This window comes from Gorilla gorilla, chromosome 12 (assembly GCF_029281585.2).
Source record: "Gorilla gorilla gorilla isolate KB3781 chromosome 12, NHGRI_mGorGor1-v2.1_pri, whole genome shotgun sequence".
Taxonomy (NCBI): Eukaryota; Metazoa; Chordata; class Mammalia; order Primates; family Hominidae; genus Gorilla; species Gorilla gorilla.
In genome coordinates this window covers 136,570,720-136,592,493 of record NC_073236.2, presented here as the reverse complement: position 1 = coordinate 136,592,493, position 21,774 = coordinate 136,570,720, and the positions used below count along the sequence as shown (strand labels likewise).

Below are 21,774 nucleotides of genomic sequence, written 5' to 3'. Positions count from 1 at the left end.
TCTTTCCCTAGATCTAGCTTGGTGCACACAGAAGAGGGAAATAGGGCACCATGTTAATCTTTCCCTTGGTTTATACTGGTGCACACATATGACTTGCTCTTGGTACAGAAGTCCAGTGAAAACCACCACCACCACCACCGTGCCAGAGAAATGCGTTAAGGAAACCCTTATGAAACAGATGACTGGGGAAACCCTATGGTCCAGAGTCCACACCACTTCTCCCAGCATGTTTTGTTCATCCGAAGCAGTGACAGACACCCTGCCCACCCCCTACACCCCACAAACCGAGCATAGGCCCGTGCGGGAGGGCCACCACTCGGGAGCTGGCTCAAGGGCGGCAGCAGGGCCCATGGGAGATTCTGGGCGTTGACTCCTTGTGACTCTGGTGGGACAGATGAAACTGGCTATGGGTTTTGACCCAATGCTCATTGATATGGACACCAGGGAATCTGGTGGAATTTGCAGCAAAATCCCGGAAGTGGATGGCCAGGCATGGGGTTTCTGGATAGCGTGACTTCTCTAGACAGAAAGCCAATGTTTGTCTGAGAATGTAATAGATGCCCAATAGAACATCACAAGGTTTACTTGTGAAAAGTGAGTATGTTTGCTGCAGTAGAACTAATTATTACAAAAGTTTGTGACTTTCCTTAAAATACATCCATCCGACAACCTGCTCAGCACCAGGCATTGAAAGGACACAGCAGTGAATGGTCCTTGGCCTCACAATATGTGTCAGGGATGGCAAGGTGTCAAAGAATTTGGAGAAAAATAAATACACAATAGAAGTAACAGGAATCCTATAACATGAAGACTTATTTTAGAGGCATGCATACACAAAGACAGATAAGACTAGAGAAAAGGCATCAATTAGTTCCAGCTCAGGAATTGAAAAGGGGGCGGAAAAGGAAAGACTTCACAGAAAAGACGATAGAAGCTATTTGTAGGAGAGATCAGGACTCAAAAACCTTGGACAAAAATCATAAATTTCTCCTCAAACCCGAAGAGCCCTTCCAGCTGAACACTTACAGGAATGTCACCTGATATAGTTTGGAAATTTGTCCCTATGGAAACCTCATGTTGAATTGTAATCCCCAGTGCTGGAGGCAGGGCCTGGTTAGGAGGTGTTTAGATCCTGGTGGCAGATGCCTCACGGCTGGGTGCTGTCTTCATGATAGTGAGTTCTTCTGATATCTGGCCATTGAAGTGTGTGGCGCTCCCCCTCACTCTTTGCTCCCGCCCTCGCCATGTGATGTGCCTGCTCCCACTTCGCCTTCCGCCATGACTGGAAGCTTCCTGAGGCCGTCGCAGAAGCAGATGCCAGAGCCATGCTTCCTGTACGGCCTGCAGAACCATTAAACCTCTTTTCTTCATGAATTACCCAGTCTCGGGTATTTCTACATAGCAATGCAAGAATGGCCTAATACACCAACAGACCTGAGGGTGTGATATGGTTTGACTATGTCCCCACCCAAATCTCATCTTGAATTCCCATGTGTTGTGGGACGAACCTGGTGGGAGACAATCGAATCATGGGGGCAGTTCTTTCCCATGCTGTTCTCCTAATAGTGAATAAGTCTCACGAGATCTGATGGTTTTATAAGGTGGAGTTTCCCTGCACAAGCTCTCTTTGCTTGCCGCCATCCATGTAAGATGTGACTTGCTCCTCCTTGCCTTCCACCATGATTGTGAGGCCTCCCCAGCCATGTGGAACTGTGAGTCCATTAAACCTCTTTTTCTTTCCCGTCTCGGGTATGTCTTTATCAGCAGCATGAAAACAGACTGATACAGGGTCAAACCGATTCTTCAAGAGTGAGGGAAAAGGGGAATATCAGAGAGCACTTTGTATGTTAGATCTGAACTTGAAAGCTGGAAAAAAACAAAGAATTTCCAAGTATGGCAGACCATCTAGGGATGTACCCTAAAAATACAGGACCCCTGAAGATGAAGCTCACACTGAAGACAGTAAGAAACAGAAATGCGAGTCAGGGACGCTTAGTGACAGGCTGGAGCCTCTGGATCAGGCCTCATCGAAAGGAAGCCAGGCTACCCTGTGATGCTTCAGTGGGCAACCAGGTCCTTTTACCATTAAAGGAAGAGAGAAGGGTGAGGGAGGAAAGAGCAGGAGGAGCGGGGAAGAAATCAAGGCTCAGTTAGCCTAGAGTGGGGCTGGGAATCTGAATGTTGACCAAGCACCCTGGTGATTCTGAGCACAGGTGAGAACAGGACTTGCAGGCAGCGGGGGCTGCAGGAACAAAGTTGTCACAAATCAGAGGGGCTGCAGGAACAAAGCTATCACGAATCAAAACAGATGCAGAACCAGATGCAGAACCGCGCAGCTGAGCTGAGAAACTAAGACGTTACCCAGGGGAGGAAACGAGCTGCTCTGTCGCTGCCCTTCTGTGACATCAGTCTTTCCACTGACGAGGACCCTGGCCACCGGGGCAATGCTTCCATGTTAGAAGAGGCAAAGCCGGTCCTCTTTGTCACCATGGCACTCCCAGAGGTCTCCAGAGGAAGATTAAGACTCATCTCTTATCTACATGAGAAAGAGGGGGTTACCAATATACAGGGAAAGTCTGTGGGAAATGCAGAAGCACTTACAGGCCTCAGGTCGCAGTTCCTCATTCCTGCCCATGCTAAGCCATGATCACACCCCCCAGGAAGAACTCCAGCTCCTCCTCAAAGGAGAACCCCAGAAAGCGAGCAAGGACCCCAGAAATCCTTGTCCCACCTAAGCACAGGGAGCTATGACAGAGTCCTGTCCCACAGGAGGAAACAGACACAAATCAGTTCATCCCTCAGAGGAAAGTCAGCAACTGTGACAGTCCCCACATTTTCAGAAAGATAGCGCAGCTGCATTATGCAGTAACGATGCAGGTACAGGGCATTTTCCAGGGAATTAATGACCGAAAGGAGCGAGGGCCTGAGGCAACACCAGGAGCTATTAACCCTTCCCAGCCACCACTCCCCAGGAGAGCTGGAGCTCCAGAGTGAGGGACGGCGGCTTCCGACTGTGCAGGAGGAGACCAGACTCCATTGTCACAGAAGGCAGGGGCAGGGCTGCAGTCCACAGCCAGTGGAGCCTTCCCGGCGTCTCTCCTGGTCTGTGCACATGCGCACAGGCGGGCTGCTCGCAGCCGGAACCATGGGGCCCAGGTTGTTCAGGATGGAGCTGTCCTGATTTTCAGGACATCTCACCCCACAGAGACACGGCATGGCAACAGCACGGGTGCACCCTTTCCACGTGTGTCTGTACAAAAGTGTACATTCAGGTGCAAGAGCATACCCATGGCACATGCCTCAGAGCTGAACTGCAAATTCAAAGGAGAGGGAAGTGAGCAGAGAGAGGCAGACACGCAGGTTTCAGTCCCGATTCTGCCACGCACCAGCTCCACACTGTGTGGGGCCACCTGCCTCACCAGAAAACCTGTCCTGCTGACTGAGGCAGCATGTGGGAACCAGCCCTAACCGGCCCTGCTCCAGGACCAGCTGTCTCCTCCAGCCACTCGCCCACCTCCCCGACTCCACAAGCCTCAGCCAACTGTGAGCCCTGGGAAGAGTGTGAGCGCAGGGCCTGCTTTACTGATCTCAGTGCCAGCACCACCCATACAGCCAGCTCCGGGGAGGCTCCAAACAGACCCAGGGCAAACAGCAGCCAAAGAACTGCACAATACCACCACAAGACGGGGATAAGGAGGACGCTGGGAGACCAGGACAGGGAGGATGCTGCCAGACAGAGACAGGGAGCATGCCAGGAGACGGGGACAGGGAGGACGTGGGGAGACAGGGACAGGGAGGATGCTGGGAGACAGGGACAGGGAGGATGCTGGGAGACAGGGACAGGGAGCATGCTGGGAGATGGGGACAGGGAGGATGCTGTGAGATGGGGACAGGGAGCATGCTGGGAGATGGGGACAGGGAGGATGCTGCAAGACAGGGCCAGGAAGCACACCGCAAGATGGGGACACAGAGAATACTGTGAGATGGTGTATTAGTCTGTTCTCACACTGCTATAAAGAACTACCTGAGGCCAGGTACGGTGGCTCACGCCTGTAATCCCAGCACTTTGGGAGGCCAAGGCGGGCAGATCACCTGAAGTCAGGAGTTTGAGACCAGCCTGGTAAACATGGCAAAACCCTGTCTCTACTAAAAATACAAAAATTAGCTGGGCGTGGTGGCCTGTGCCTGTAATCGCTTGGGAGCCTGAGGCAGGAGAATCGCTTGAACCTGGGAGGCAGAGGTTGCAGTGAGCCGAGATCACGCCACTGCACTCCAGCCTGGGTGAGAGAGTAAGACTCTGTCTCAAAAAAAAAAAAAAAAAAAACTACCTGATACTGGGTAGTTTATAAAGAAAAGAGGTTTAATTGACTCACAGTGCCACAGGCTATACAGGGGACATGGCTGGAGAGGCCTAAGGCAACTTACAATCACAGCAGAAGGGTGAATGGGAAGCAGGCACATCTTCACATAGCAATAGGAGAGAGCATGAACGGGGATGTGCCACACCCTTTCAAACAATCAGACCTGTGATAACTCACTCACTGTCACGAGAACATCAAGGGGGGAATCCACGCCCATGATCCAATCACCTCCAACCAGGCCCCTTCCTCAAAACTGGGGATTACAATTTAACATGAGATTCGGGTACGGACACAGGGCCAAAATATACCAGATGGTAATACTAATAGTACTATGAATATCTGCTTGTCCATTTCACCATGTCACTAAACACTGAACTCAGGACACGAATATCTGTTCAGGTTTTGTGTACCCAGCACGTAAAAAAGAGGAATTAAAGAGTTCTGTTAATCTACGAAGTAAGCATTTGTTGAGTGGATGAATGAATGAACAGCTCAACAATGTCACATGCCTTTACCAGAAACAGAAAGACAAAACCAGCAAGTCAAAAACACAGCTTCATACCTACCATACGGATTCACACACAGACAACTGCAGGCAAGTGTGGAAATACATGAGGTATGTAATAAAACATCCTGTTGACTCAAAAAAATAAGATCCTGGGAAACTAATCTGAGTAATTATCAGAACTCTTCAATTTAGAAGAAAGGAGACAGAAAAACTGGAAAGCTTCTTTAAAATAATTAATTGAATGTTACTTCGTTCCAAAAAAAAAAAAAACAAATTAAGGTAGATTAAAACACTTTGTCATTTTGGGTGATTTTTTTTTTTTTTTTTTAGACAGAGTCTCGCTCTGTCACCCAGCCTGGGGTGCAGTGGTGCGATCTCGGCTCACTGCAACCTCCATCTTCCCAGTTGTCAAGTGATTCTCATGCCTCAGCCTTCTAAGTAGCTGGGATTACAGGTGCGTGCCACCACACCCAGCTAATTTTTGTATTTTTAGTAGAGACAGGGTTTCACCATGTTGGCCAGGCTGGTCTTGAACTCTTCACCTCAAGTGATCCACCCGCCTTGGCCTCCCGAAGTGCTGGGACTACATGCGTGAGCGACCACACCTGGCCTCTTCTTATTTCTTCTATTTTGATAACTTTGGTACCAATGGTTCTTCATTAATGTCATTACCAAATGGAAATGCCATTACTACATTCTGGCTAAGAACAGGTACACAGTAATTTGCTCATAACTATCATGCTTTCCATGGCCCCATTTTGTGTTGAATTCCTGGGTTTCTGCTGACTTCTGCTTTCTGAAGCTGCATTTGGAAGGCAGACTGGCATGCCTCCCATCCTATCTCTGTGCCACTATCTCCCATGTGGGTTTTACTCCCCAACTCCCCTGTAGGCACCATCCCTGAAACCACAGGCCATCTTCATGGTGGGTCCTCGTTCCTTTTCAGGTGGCCATTGGTAACTATTTTTATAAATAAGTAATTCCCTTCTTATATTTTTTCCAGTAGAAAAGTAACACACATACATATATACACATTCGGAAAACAAAACATTAGAAAGAAAAGAATTTTACATCCTGAATAGATGTTGCCCCCACCTCATCCCAATTTGAGGTTTTGCTTTCTCAGGTTTCAGTTACCTGTGGTCAAGTGTTAACACAAAAATATTAAATGAAAAATTCCAGAAATAAGCAATTCATAAGTCTAAATCACACACCATTCTGAGTAGTGTGGTGAAGTCTGGAGCCATCCCACTCCATCCTACCCGAAACGTGAGTCATCCCTTTGATCAGCATATCCATGCTACAGAAGCTACCTGCCCCTGAGCCACCCACACTGTCTGTTCCCGACACCTTTGATCAGCATATCCATGCTACAGAAGCTACCTGCCCCTGAGCCACCCACACTGTCTGTTCCTGACACCTTTGATCAGCGTATCCATGCTACAGAAGCTACCTGCCCCTGAGCCACCCACACTGTCTGTTCCTGACACCTTTGATCAGCATATCCATGCTACAAAAGTGACCTGCCCCTGAGCCACCCACACTGTCTGTTCCCGACACCTTTGATCAGCATATCCATGCTACAGAAGCTACCTGCCCCTGAGCCACCCACACTGTCTGTTCCTGACACCTTTGATCAGCATATCCATGCTACAGAAGCGACCTGCCCCTGAGCCACCCACACTGTCTGTTCCCAACACCTTTGATCAGCATATCCATGCTACAGAAGCTACCTGCCCCTGAGCCACCCACCCACACTGTCTGTTCCTGACATCTAACCATCAACACCTTATGGCTTGATGATCCGGATCACCCAAAACAGATACTCCTGCTGCTGACATATCCTCAGAAGGTCAGTAATAGCCTAACGCTACATCACAATGCCTATGTCATTCCCCTCACTTCATCTCATCACGCAGGCCTTATATTATTGCACATCTTCTCAAGAAAAAGGGTGAGTGGCCGGGTGCAGTGGCTCACGCCTGCAATCCCAACACTTTGGGAGGCTGAGGCCAGCAGATAACCTGAGGTCAGGAGTTTGAGACCAGCCTGGCCAACATGGTGAAACCCCGTCTCTACTAAAAATACAAAAATTAGCTGGGCGTGGTGGTGCATGCCTGTAATCCCAGCCACTCAGGAGGCTGAGGCAGGAGAATCACTTCAACCTGGGAGGCGGAGGTTGCAGTGAGCTGAGATCGTGCCATTGCACTCTAGCCTGGGCAACAGAGTGAAACTCTGTCTCAAAAAAAAAAAACCAGAAGAAGGGTGAGTATAGTACAGTAAGGTGTTCTGACAGACAGAGACCATATTCATATAACTTTCATAACTAATAATCATTGTGTTTTTATTAGTTATGTTGTTAAGCTTTTGTTGTGCCTAATTTATACCTTAAACTTTAACTATATGTAAGTATAGGAAAAAGCATGTTATGTTTAGGGTTCAGTACTCACCAAGGTTTCCTGGCATCCACTGGGTGGTCTTGGAATACATCCCCTGTGAAAAGCATCTGAAGATAACCCTTGGCTCAATTTTTAGTCCTTTTTGGCCTATTTCCTTCCAGTCTTTATTCTAAGAAGAGATTCAATTGTGCACTTTGCTTTTTTACACCACGTTGATCATACTGTAAGCACAATTTTAACATCCCACCAAATCATCTAACGATTCTTAAGTTGTCACGTTTCTTAGGAGTCTGTAACTTTTAATGAGTATAATAAGGGAATACTATTCACTGTGAGTACCCAGATTCAACCTGAGGGAAGTGTATGAATCTGCCATTACAAGTGGCAATTTCATATTGTTCAACCTAACATTCACGCATTTTGATATTCTGATTGCTTGTAAGTTTTTATAACTATAAGTATCATTATAATTAATATTCTTCATGTATAATGATTTTTCCTAGGTTTGGGATACAGGAATTACAGATTAAGTATATAAACATTTATTTATGAAGCTCTAAGGATGTATCACTGAACTAGCTGCCAATGACTATGCCGACTTTAAATCTTTATTGACATACGAGAGCAACAGTTTCACTACATCCTATCCAGGCCTGCGTATTCTTCGACAGCTATTTGAATGCCATTTCCCCTGTGTGATCAGATAAGCCGGACAGAAGCCCTAGACCATGTCTGACATGGCCTCCCGCACATTTTCCCAGTGTCAAAGACAATGCACATCTTTGCAATCACCACGGCATCTCATTTTAATCTCCACTTTAGCAATGAGGAAAATGGAGTCCAGCAAGGGGAATCCGTGTGCTCAAGGTCACGTGGTTACTGCCAGGCCATGAACCGAATCCGATCTCCTAAGTGTCCGCTACAGTGACCAGAACACCAAAGGGTCCCATCTGTATCCCCACCTGGATCAAGGGGCAGTGACAGATCAAGTGGCCTGGGTCAAGTGGGGATGAGGTTGTGACACACCCCACACTCACCTAGAAAGAGTTCTATGAGCAATTAAAGAAGTAATCCACAGGCCAAGAAGGGGTAGTGGTGACCATATATCCTTGCTTCTCAATTGCTCATAAAGCCAAATCTATATAACCACAAGAGCCAAACAAGACTACGAAAGTCATGCCAAACAGAGGAAGTTTAAATTACTGAACACAGTCGATACATATAGATGGATAATATTCTTTGATTTGAAGATAGACTTAAATCCAAATGAAAGTTTTATTTTGTTTATGTGGCATTAATTTCTCAAATGCTGCTGGAAAATCAGAGCAAAATGGTTATAAAACTAAGAATAGGCTTAGTAATGATCATGTATACATTTGTCAAAAATAGTTACCTGATTATCATATTTAAGAGACTGCGTCCCAACCAAAAACCGAATGGCATCTGTTTCTGCAGTTTGAGGTGTTAAGGCACGTGCCTGCAGGAGGGAAGAAAAACACATGCACATTTATGAAGTTAGATTTAATAGAGATTAAAAAGGCAGTTTATCTCATCTACTGTTGATAAAGTATAAATTAGTACAGAGTGTCTGGAAAGCAATTTAGAAATATGTATTAAAAGCCTTTGACTTTTGCACACTTTCAACACAATTCCACTTCAAATTTGCATATGGAAATCATTGTAAATGGGTACAAAATTAAGCAATAAAGATGTAAATTATCTACACATCAATGTTTAAATTAATTTTTAGTAAAACTATTATTTCAACAGTAAAAGACTGGTTAAACAAATTATACTTCAACAATACAGCAGAAAATAGCTTCCAGCAATAGCAGAGTAGGGGGTTTAAACCAACTCTTCTGCAGATAACAACTAGAAAAACTAAAAGAATAACCTGAATCTGTTTCACAGCCTCAGATAACTACCAAGGCAACAAAGAAATGCCAAGATCCAGGACAGGAGGAAGCCTAGTGGGGAAGCCCAGCACCTGGTCACTCTTCACCTAAAGGCACCTGCCAGTCTGGAAAGCCTGGCTGATAGGCTGATGCTGACGGGAGCTTTGACAGACTCGTGGAGCTCAGGGCACAAAAACCCAAGCACAGGGCCCACCTGGGAGAAAAGCCTGTAAAGCACTAACCCCACAGGTGTACAGCCCAGGAGTGAAGGCAAATGAGAATCAGACCAACCTGCACAGGCTAAAGCTCCAAATCATCTCAATCCTGATTGGAGCAGGCCAGTGCTCTTAGGCTAGCCAGCCTCCCGCCAGAAGTCAGTCCTCTGGAGGAAGATAACATCCCAAGTCTAAAATCTGACACCGAAAAATGTTCAACATTTAATCAAAAATAGCCAGTCATAAGGCCAAGCATGGTGGCTCACACCTCTAATCTCAGCACTTTGGGAGACTGAGGCAGTAAGATCACTTGAGGCCAGGAGTTCTGGCCAACCAATCTGGGCAATATAGCAAGACTCTATCTCTGCAAAAAAAATTGTAAAAATCATCTGGGAATGGTGGCTCGTGCCTGTTGACTTAGCTGCTCAAGAGGCTGGGGCAGGAGGATCACTTGAGCCCAGGAGTTTGAGGTTACCATAAGCCATGATCAAACCACCGCACTCTAGCCTGGGTGACTGAACAAGACCCTGTCTAAATAAAATAAAATGAATAAATAATTAATTAAAATAGCCAGTCATACAATAAAACAAAACCACATGATCAAAAACCAAAAGAAACAACAACCAACAGAAAAAGGGCTACAGAGGATTCAAACAGGGTCCCTGGGAAGCAAGCTCTAAAGTTCTAACGGTATGTAAAGGAGACTTACTAGAGAGTGCTCTTGGGAACTATTCCATGTTGGGGTGAAGGAGGAAGGGCTGGGCTGAGGGAGAAGATGAAATGCATCACATCTGCAATGGAGGCCTCAGCCAATCCAATGGGGAGCTCTGGAGCCGGACGGCCCTTCAGAGTTAAGGCCAGATGGCCGGGGTTTTATACCACCCAACCCCTACCCCCATGGGTCAGTCACTGGATGCAGGCTTTTCCTGAGGAGGGGTGTGACCTTGGGCAAAGTGCCTCTGTTCAGCTGAGGGCAATTCCTGGAGCAGGGCCCAGCTGAGAGCTATCAGCCCCCAACAATCTCAGAAGTGGTTGGATTTCCTGAAAGAGAAATGTAGGCTGTATACAACAGCCTGAATTGCAATAGCTATGGTTAATATGTTTAATAATTAGAAAATAAAACTAAGATCTCAGGTGATGAATCTGAGGCTTAGAGGAAAAAGTTGTACAACTGGTTACTAGAGCTGTGACTAGCACTGCAGGCTTATAAATTCAAATCCATCTGTTTTAGGACAAGCATTAGCTGCACCTGGATCAAGTTCCCGTGGCCAGCATAATAATGGCCCTCCACCCATATCCACATTCTAATCCCCAGAACCTGTGAATGTGAACTTACGCGGTAAAGGGACTCTGCTGATGTGCTTGGATTAAGGACCTTGAGATGAGGAGGCTCTCCTGGATTATTTAATCGCATGGGTCACTGAAATCAGAAAACCTTCCCTGGCTGTAGCCCCAGAGAAATGTGACCACAGAAAAGAGAATCAGAGAGGTGGTGAGGCAGGAGAACAGGGTCTGGAGGCAGGGAACCTAAGGCCAATTCACGCTGACTTCCTAGAACTAAACTGAAAGGAAAACACTAATTTTCCCCACCCAAGTAACCAAAAGACCAGAGACTACACCCTTTGCAAACCCTCACCTTTTCTGCATGGCAGTAGGGAAATTGAAAGTACCTCTGATTGGTTGCTTTTTGCAACTAATCAGATGTTTACATAAAGCTGTAACTTTGTAACTTCACTGTAGCCTCTGATTGGTTGCTCTGATTGGTTGCTTTCTACAACCAATCACACTGATTGTGGGCCATCACTTCATTTACATGGGGTAAACACCAAGTGGCCAATGGGAAACCTCTAGCAGGTATTTGGTCCTGAGAAGATTCTGCATTCAGGGCCCTTGAGCAGCTGCTCGGCCCAATCCCACCCCATGGAGCGTACTTTCATTTTCAGTAACTCTCTGCATTTGTTGCTTCATTCTTTCCTCACTTTGTTTTGTCCAGTTCTTTTCTCAAGATGCCAAGAACCTGCACACCCTCCACCAGTAACAATGGTAGCTCTGAGGAGGACCCAGTGGCTGTTGCTGGATTTAGAGATGAATGAGGGAGTTGTTAAAGCAAACTAAATATGGCCTGAGAAGGACTCCATGCTTCTATATTTGAGTCCTTGTGGATGAAACATAACCTACCTTAATATGCAGACAAGATTGAGAACCTAACTTAGGAGTATGCACCTGTAACAACTGAGTCTTGGCCAATCCCAGCAGCCATACTTCAACCACTCATACACTGCTGAGTGTTCAAACTGTGTTCAAATAAGGCAAATGCCAGCCTGTAACCCATCCAGCTGTTTCTGTACCTCACTTCCCATTTCTGTATGTCACTTCCCTTTATTTGTTTATAAATTTGTTCTGACCACAAGGCATCCCTGGAGTCTCTCTGAATCTGCTGTGATTCTGGGGGCTGCCCAATTCACGAATTGATCATTGTTCAATTAAACTCCTTTAAATTTAATTCAGCTGAAGTTTTTCTTTTACCAGAGTCTGTGAGCCAAGGAATGTGGGTGCCTCTGAAAGTTAAAAAAGGTGAAGACACAGATTCTCCCCTAGTGCCTCCAGGAAGTAACAGAGACCTACTTATGTCTCGACTTTAGCCCAGGGAGATTCATTTTGGGTTTCTGACCTACAGAACCGTAAAATAATAAAATTATGTTATTTTGAGCCACTACGTTTATGGGAATTTGTTATGGCAGCAACAGGAAACTAACCCTGCATCCTATAGCTCACTAAATGCCCCCATTCGGTCACGCCCCCTTCCCATACGGAGCTCCGAATACACCTGACACCCACTTCCCACCTCCTCGGCAGTCACATCCAACTCTTACATGTTCTTTCTGGTGTTTTGATTCATTTCTTTCAAAACCGGGTAAGAGAAACAAGTGAACTGTTGCCCTGACCATTTAGTCTGCCTAGTTTTGACTTGGTTTCCACAACTAGAGCAAAACAAGGACATCTCTTGGGTGTCCACTGCAAAAAACTTGAGAGAGAACAATTTCATGAACTGTTCTTAGAAAACATAACCAATATTATCTATGTTCCCAATCTTCCCAAAATAGCAGCACAAAACTTCAACAGCTAAAATACATTTCAATAAAACCAAGAATACACATGTCTAGAGCAACATTCCATGATTAGACACCTGAAGAAAATATCTGTGTGAGCCAATTCAGCTCTTCAAGACACATTTAAGGCTCCCACTGCCGGTATTCCTCTACCCTCTGCTGCAACTTCCCCGGACAATTTTTGGAGCTTTAGACTCATAAAGTTATAGGCCTTCTGCCAAAAATGTGCATATATGCACAGAAAATTTTGCATATAATTATCAGCAAGTTCACAGAGCCTCTGACGCTATCCAATTTAAACAGCTCTGGCTTGGAGAAAGATGACTCTGATGAGCAGGAGGGCAAGCCATTCCTGAAAGACAAAGCCCTGACTACTCCAAGGCTGAGCCCCAGGTCAGGAAAGAGAACACCGGGACAGGTCCACCTTCAGACAAGAACCCCAGGATTTTCAAATGCAGGACTGTGGCATCACCCTAGACGTTAAAAAGCCCAAAAGCCCCCAAAAATAGCACCCAGGAGAGGACCCACCTCAAAGGGAATGATTATTTTCCACAGAAAAGCTTGTCTATGCCTCAAGTCAGTGATGAAGGGTTGCCTAGTAGCAGGTGCTGTGGAGGCATCAAAGAGGTACGAGGTGCCACCTCTGCCCTCAGGAAACTTGGACTCTCATTAGGAGAGAGGAGACAAACACTCAAAAAGATTAAAAGACAAGATGATAGACGATTAAGTATCAAAAACACTGGCACAGACCATAATAACAACATATTAACATTTACCAAAATGAACCCAGGAGCTCAAAGTTAGACAGAAGGCAGGATTAAATGCCATCACTTTAAAATAGAAGAAAACCAAAAATAAGTAAATTGTATCAGTGGCTACTATACTGAAAAACGAAGGGCAAGTCAGAAAATGCAGAAGCTGCTTGAGTGACAACAATGAACCAGTATTCAACTTACTCCACTCTAAAGCAATCTGCAGAGCCGAGAGCTGCATACCTGGAGAGGAATCATGGTAAGCAGGCAGAAAAACAAGTCTAAATAGATCATCTGTTTCAGACGGAGTGAAGAGGCTGCAGTTTTGGAAAAGCATTGCAAATTTGAAACTATCTTATTCAAGCTCATACAAGAAAAGACACTTCTTTAAAAAAAAAATGGAAGTGGAGAATCATTTGTATAGACCTATCTAAAATGTATCTTTAAAAATCACGGTGAAATAAAGTTTAATTTAAGAGCTTTCCAAAAATTATTTAATTTGGGCCATTCTGGTGACCGATCTCCATGTGTATAATTCTACCTCTTTGATTAAAGTAATGATAAAATGACCACTAAGTCTAGTCAGAATGATCGTTTTACAGGTGTTTCAATGACCTTATTGTAAAAGATCAAATTTTTATAGTATAATATGTCAAAAAACATTTTCACACATTCTGTCTTGGTTCATCCTCATAATTCAATGAAGTACACAGAAGACAGGATGCAGATTATTCCCATTTAGTACATAAAGAAACTGAGGACAAGCAAGGTCATGTGACTTCGCCTCTGCCTCAAAGCTACCAAAGGGGAAAAAGAACCCACACTCCCAACGTTCAGCCCGGCTATGGCTCTCTCATGGTAAAGTAGGGTAGCTGACAACACAAATGGCACATTTGGTAGAAGCTGGAACATAGGTCCCTTTATACTAAAAATTCTGTGTATTTTCCCCAGTTCTCATAAAGAAAGGCCAAGGCAAGTCTGGGTACAGTGGCTCACGCCTGTAATCCCAACACTTTGGGAGGCCAAGGCGAGCGGATCACCTGAGGTCAGGAGTTCGAGACCAGCTTGGCCAACATGGTGAAACCCCGTCTCTACTAAAAACACAAAACTTAGCTGGGCGTGGTGGTGAGCGCCTGTAATCTCAGCTACTCAAGAGGCTAAGGCAGGAGAATTGCTTGAACCAGGGAGGCAGAGGTTGCAGTGAACCTAGATCGTGCCATTGCACTCCAGCCTAGGTGACAAGAGTGAGACTCCAACTCAAAAAAAAAAAGAAAGAAAGAAAGAAAGAAAGGCCAAGGCATTTTTCTCACAAAGCCAAATTTCTAGTCTGCCACCACCCTGTAGGGAACCAAACCAGGCAAAGGAATTGGAAATGCTGAGAGTTCAGGATTGTAGCAGGAAAGAATCATCAGGAACCTTACAACTACTTAAGAGTAGGTAGAAATATCAGTACCTAGACATATTAACTGAGCACACACCATTCCCTTGGGAAACTCAAAACTGTATTCATTTGCTCACTAGGTTAAGCAAGTAAGTGGTTTCCAGAAACAGGTAGCAAACCGTGTCCATTAAAGCTTTGCTATCAGAATTCTCCACTTGGAAGGTTTAACAAGGGCAGGTGGAGAGGGGCTTCAGCTTGAAGCAGGGCAGACACAGGCCAGGGGCAGATGAACCTGCTCTCCTACACTAAGAGTCTCCCTCCAGAAAGGACTGCTACAAAGCGCTGCTCACCAATCACCAGGATGACCCTTAGAAAGAGGAAAGTATGGGGAAAGGGGAGGGGGAAGGAAGGGGAGGAGAAGGGAGGAGGGAGGAAGAGAAGAGAAGAAAAAAAGGAAAAGAAGGAAAGGGGGCAAAGTCCTAACTTCCCCATTCTGTGTTACCTAAATACCCATTTCTCATCTCCTACACCCAAAAGAAAAAATGCAGTCAAAGAATTGAAGTGCATTAAAAGGAAAATAAACCCTCCAGGAGAACTGAGGTGATGATGCTCTATTTCTGAGAGCCCAGAAGCCCTACCACACATTCATTCATTCGCTCCTGCACTTACCCGTTGAAGTCCAAGCCTTTCCACGTAGCTAAGGGGCTTTCATTCCACCCTCACCTCCTCCATTTTGTATTGCCTGGGGCAGATATTACCTGTAATCTCTTTGCAAGCCCCTGGTGCAAGCCCAACCCCCTAAGCTGCAAGGAAAGAACTCACTTCACAGGTCCCCAAGGAAACAGAGCCATCTCTGACTTCCAGGAAACCCCCATAGCAGCCATTCTGCTCTCACCTCTCTCTCTTCTCTGGCTTCTTAGTTAACAGCTCACATGTCCCTTTCTCCTTGGAAAAAAAAAAAACTGTCTTTGACTCGATGTCCCTCCCAAACTACTGCCCTATCTCTGTCCTTCCACTCACAGCAGATGTAACAATGGGTAAGCAGGCGAGGAGTGCTCTTCCAGCCCTTCCAGCCAGCTGCGCCCAGTTCCTCACCCTGTGCTGACCTGACCTCCACTCAGTCATCAGAGTCACCCAACTGTCAGACCCAACAGCCGCCTCCAGCCCCAATCCTGCCCTTGGACTCCCTCACACGGGCACCTCCACCCGCTGACCCTGCCCAAGCCCTCGGACTCCTTCACACGGGCACCTCCACCCGCTGACCCTGCCCAAGCCCTCGGACTCCCTCACACGGGCACCTCCACCATCTGACCCTGCCCAAGCCCTTGGACTCCCTCACACGGGCACCTCCACCCTCTGACCCTGCCCAAGCCCTTGGACTCCCTCACACGGGCACCTCCACCATCTGACCCTGCCCAAGCCCTTGGACTCCCTCACACGGGCACCTCCACCCTCTGACCCTGCACAAGCCCTTGGACTCCCTCACACGGGCACCTCCACCCTCTGACCCTGCCCAAGCCCTTGGACTCCCTCACACGGGCACCTCCACCATCTGCACACCCTGCAAGGCCTTCCCAATCGCCTCCTGCTCTTCTTTCTCCCTTCACCTACATTTTTGCTTCTGGAGTTCGATTCTGACTTTTCTCATCCACACCTTCCTCTTTGGCATGCTCCCTTTTCTGTAAGTTAGGCCCATGCTTTCCAAATGCGAATCTGGTGCCCAGGCACCTCCTAAACTGCCTGAGCCAGACCCGCACTAAGCGCCCCTGGGCACGTCCACTCGACTAAGCTTGGACCTCAACTACCCTTCTGGTCCCTGTCCCTCCCTAGTCCCGCCAGCCCCTTTCATCGCACGGGGATGAGCCCCTCCCTCCCAGCCTGCCCCATTCATACACACAGCGAGGAGGAGGGGAGGCAGGGAGGGGGGTGGTGAGCCCCTCCCCCACAGCTTGCCCCATTCATGCACAAGGGGATGAGCCCCTCCCTCCCAGCCTGCCCCATTCATACACACAGGGGTGAGCCCCTTCTGCACAGCCTGCCCCATTCATACACAGGGGGATGTGCCCCTCCCTCCAGCCTGCCCCATTCATTCATACACATGGGGGTGAGCCCCTCCCCCCAGCCCTACACCCAATACCTGGGCTCTGACTTTTCCAGCGCTCTCCATCCCCACCCTCCTCTCCCCATTCGGTGCTTAAATTACATTTTAACAACCTCTTAACCAATTTTCCTGACTGAGTCCATGTTCCAGTTTTTACCCTAAACCTCGCCACAAAAGCTACTTTATCAAGTCAAATCTGGACTTCAGGTTTTAAGCGGTGGGCTGAAGGCTTCATTTCTTTCCTGTCAGACTCTGGGAAATCACACAAAAGCAGGAAGGAGATCACCCCACTGCACTCCAGCCTGGGTGACAGAGCGAGACTCTGTCTCAAAAAAAAAAAAAAAAAGGAGAAGAAAAAACAGAAATATAAACTCCATCTACAGTGAAACTTAGAAATATCTATAATCCAAAGGCATAGTATCTGAAGACAGAGGGCATTGGCTGCTGAGGTCAGGAAGGAGCAGGTGCTGGAGGCGGGCTGGGGGAGCCACAGGTCCGCACGCCCCGGGGAGCAGTCCCTAGACCACATGCATGCCCTGGAAGCAATGCTGAAACCCTGGAGGGGACGACAGCAACAGGTGCCCAGGCTGGGGGCAGGTACTTCCCATACACATGGTAGGAAGGAGAGTAGGGCAGGCAGGGTTGCCGGGTGTCTTTTCAGGAAGCTGTTTCTGGCTCTTCAAGCTGAGGGGAGAGGTGTTGCATCCTGGGCGGCCTGCATCTGCCCTTCTCCTTGGGCTTGGGGTAAATGACAGCTCAAAGAATTTCCTCACAAACACAACAGTATGTCGTCAGCATTCCTGCCAGCCTGCGATAGGGGCCGGGCCCAGCTCCACATACAGATCCTGCTGGACCAGGAAAAGATTCACCATGAAAAGACCAGCGATCAAAAGAAACGAGCACAGGTGCCAAACAAAGGCACTACAAAGGGAGACCGGCAGGGAAGAAAAACAAAAAAAGACATCAAAGGATGGAAAACACAAACCGGGAAGTATTGACACATGATGGCTGAAAATTGTAATCAAACATATCAACAAAAATCATAAAACTTAATGAAGGAATCATCTTTCTAAAAACAGGGAAGAGAAGAAAAGCAGCCAAGCATGGTGGCTCATGCCTATAATCCCAATACTGACGGAGGCCAAGGTGGGCGAATGGCTTGAGCTCAAGAATTTGGGACCAGCCTGGGCAACAAGGTGAAATCCCGTCTCTACATAAAATATAAAAGTCAGCCAAGTGTGGAGGTGTGTGCCTGTAGTCCCAACTGCTCAGGAGGCTGAGGTGGGAGGCTTGAGTGCCAAGGCTGCAATGAGCAGAGACTGCACCCCTGCACTCCAGCCTGCTTGACAGAGTGAGACCGTGCCTCAAAAACATAAATAGATAAGAAAAGAAAAGAAGACACAGAATGGGGTAAAGATTTGCAAATATCCATCTGTCAAGCGATTAATAACCACAACAGATAAGAAGCTCAGACAACTCAATAGCAAAAAAAAAAAAAAAAAACACCAAAGTAACTCAATTAAAAAATGGGCAAAAGATCTGAATAGATATTTCTCAAAAGAAGACGCACAAATGGCCAACAGGTCTATGAAAACATGCCCAGCATCACTAACTGTCAGAGAAATGCAAATCAAAACCATAATGAGATTTCATTTCACCCCAGATAGAATAATTTTTATTAAAAAGGCAGAAAATAGCAGATGCTGGCAAGGATGTAGAGAGAGGGAGCCCTCATACACTACTGATGGGAATACAAATTAGTACAGTCATTATGAAGAAGAGTATGGCGTCTCCTCAAAAAACTAAAAATAGAGCTACCACATCATCCAGCAATCCCACTACTGGGTAGATATTCAAAGGAAAGGAAATCAGTATGTTGAAGAGATACCTGCACCCGCGGGTATACTGCAGCATTGTTCACAATAGCCAAGACATGGAATCAACCTAAGTGCCCATCAACAGATGAATGGATAAAGAAAATGTGCTATACATACACAGTGAAATATTACTCAGCCATAAAAAAGAATAAAATTGCCATGGACAGTGGCTCATGCCTATAATCCCCACACTTTGGGAAGCCAAGGCAGGAGGATTGCTTGAGCTCAGGAGTTTGAGACCAGCCTGGGCAACATGATGAAATCCCATCTCTACAAAAAATACAAAAAAAAATTAACCTGGTGTGATGATGCACACCTGTAGTCCCAGCCACTCTAGGGCCTGAGGTGGGAGGATCAATTGAGCCTGGGAGGCAGAGGGTGCAGTGAGCCAAGATTGTACCACTGCACTCCAGCCTGAGTGACAGAGTGAGACCCTGTCTCAAAAAAAAAGAAAGAAAAAAAAAAGAATGAAATCTTGTCATTAGCAGCAAAATAGAAGTCATTATGTTAAGTGAACTAAGCCAAGCATAGAAAGACAACACATGTTTTCAGTCATCTGTGGGAGCTAAAAAAAAAAAAGTGGATCTTCTGAAAATGGAGTAGACCGATGGTCACCAGAGACTGAGAAAAGTAGCAGGGTGGCTTGGATGAAGAAAAGTTGGTTAATAGGTACAAATATACAGTTGGATAGAGGAAATAAGACATAGTGTTTGGTATATCAGCAGGTTGACTACAGTTTACAATAGTCTATCGTACATTTCAAAATAGCTAAAAGAGAATAATTTGAATGGTTCTGACATAAAGAAAAAACAAATATTTAAGGTGATGGATATCTCAGATACACTGATTTGATTTTTACCATCATATAAATGTATTAACTTATCATATATACCCTGAAACTATATACATTTAATATGCATCAATTTAAAAAATTGTTTTAATAAAAAAAAAAAGAAGCTGGGTGTGGTGGCTCAAGACTATAATTCCAAAACTGTAAGAGGCCAAGGTGGAAAGATTGCTTGAGCCCAAAAGTTCAAGACCAGCCTGACAATATGATGAGACCCCCATCTCATTGATTGATTAAGTGATTGACTATATAGATTAGATAGATAGAGATAAATAAATAAATAATAAATGAGCTAGGCTTGTAGTCTCGGCTACTTGGGAGGCTGAAGCCGGGAGAGAGCTTGAGCCCAAGAGTTCCAGGCTGCCATGAGCCACGATCGCACTACTGCACTACAGCCTGGTCAACAGAGCAAGACCTTTTCTCAGAAAAAGCTTTTTAAAAAGAGGCCCGGAATGGTGGCTCACACTTGTAATTCCAGCACTTTGGGAAGTCCAGGTGGGCGGATCACTTGAGGTCAGGAGTTCGAGACCAGCCTGGCCAACATGGCAAAACCTTGTCTCTACGAAAAATACAAAAATTAGCTGGGTATGGTGGCATGCACCTGTAATCCCAGCTACTTGGGAGGCTGAAGCAGAAGAATTGCTTGAACCCAGGAGGCAGAGGTTGCAGTGAGCTGAGATTGTACCACTGCACTCCAGCCTGGGTGACAGCAAAACCTTGTTTCAAAAGAAAAAAGAAAAGAAAAGTAAAAGAGAAAAATGCAAAGCAGAACTCAAAGAAGATATGGCAAGACAACCCAAGACAAATAGACGGAAATTAAAACTTCCAGCACAGGAAGGAAGTCTGCAGTGGAAAGGACACAAAGACAGACAACCCCCAAAACACAGCAGGCGACAGGGACAGAATTGAGAAGGGTCTGTCCAGTGAATCTGAGGTCAAAAAAGAAATTTGACCTGAAATTCAAAATTAAATTCAAAGCTGCAAAACATCCACAAAACAATAAAATCAAGAAGTGAGTGTTCAGAAGAAAATCCATGTGTTTAAAATGCTTGTATTAATAAAAGGAATGGAAACAAATAATTTAAGCAACTGCAAATAAAAAAAGACCAACATAGAGGGTAATTAAGATAGAAAAATGCTGAGCAAATGAATGGAAATTGTTTTGAATTTTTTGTATTAAAATTTTCAACTGGCCGGGCGCGGTGGCTCACGCCTGTAATCCCAGCACTTTGGGATGCCAAGGCAGACGGAACACGAGGTCAGGAGTTCGAGACCAGCCTAACCAACATGGTGAAACCCCATCTCTACTAAAAATACAAAAATTAGCCGGGTGTGGTGGCACACACCGATAATCCCAGCTACTCGGGAGGCTGAGGCAGGAGAATCACTTGAACCTGGGAGGTGGAGGTTGCAGTGAGCCAAGATTGCGCCACTGTACTCCAGTCTGGGCCACACAGCGAGACTCTGTCCCAAAAAATAAGTAAAAATAAAAATAAATAAAAAATAAACGAAAAAAAATTCAACTGATGAAATTAAAAAAAAAAAAAGGGAACAACCTAAAAGACAAATCCTCAATTCTCAGAGACTTCACTCCTCTACAGAAATGCCTCTGCAAGGGTGTGTCTTGGGTGAGTAAATCCACGAGGGCTGGGATTTTGTCTGTTTCCTCCTATGCTGTGTTCCAGGCACATACAATAGTGCCTTATTGCAGGGAATAAATATTTGTTCACTGAATAAATGAAGAATTTTCCAGGAAAATATAAGTTACCAAAACTGATCAGAAAAGAAAGACAAGAAATCTGAACAACTAGTTACCACAGATTAAAAAGTCAACACTGTAACAGCACCACACCTTGGGAGCAGGCAACACCAATATTACCTTCAGTTGCTTCCAACACAGAAACAGAAGGAAAATCCCCAAGTGCTTTTTATGCAGCCAGCATAGCAGTGAAACAAAACTCAACCAAGAAAATACACAGATATTAACGTGAAAATTTTCAGTAAACGACTCGTAAACCGAATCCAGCAGAGGACTATTCCACAATCAAGTGAAATTCTTTCTAAGGATGCAAACGCTGGGCCAATATTTAAAAAGCTATTAATGTAACTGACCAAAGAGATCAAAAGAGAAAAATCCTAAAACCAAATTATCAATTCCATGGATATAAAAAGGCATTTGAAAATTTAATCTCTCGGCTGGGTGTGGGGGCTCACGCCTGTAATCCCAGCACTTTGGGAGGCCAAGGCAGACGGATCACGAGGTCAGGAGATCGAGACCATCCTGGCTAACACCCTGAAACCCCATCTCTAAAAATACAAAAAAATAGC

At 45.7% G+C, this 21,774-nt stretch overlaps 1 protein-coding gene across 4 annotated transcripts in view; it reads right to left on the bottom strand.

Moving 5' to 3' along the window:
• Nucleotides 1-21,774, bottom strand: part of EIPR1 (EARP complex and GARP complex interacting protein 1) — a 186,933-nt gene that overhangs the window by 154,235 nt on the left and 10,924 nt on the right. For all 4 annotated transcript variants that reach the window (XM_004028772.4, XM_063696081.1, XM_055378706.2 and 1 more), the window contains one exon: nucleotides 8,662-8,745. In XM_004028772.4, coding sequence (XP_004028821.1) covers nucleotides 8,662-8,745 — 84 coding nt within the window. The remainder of the gene's footprint in view (nucleotides 1-8,661; nucleotides 8,746-21,774) is intronic.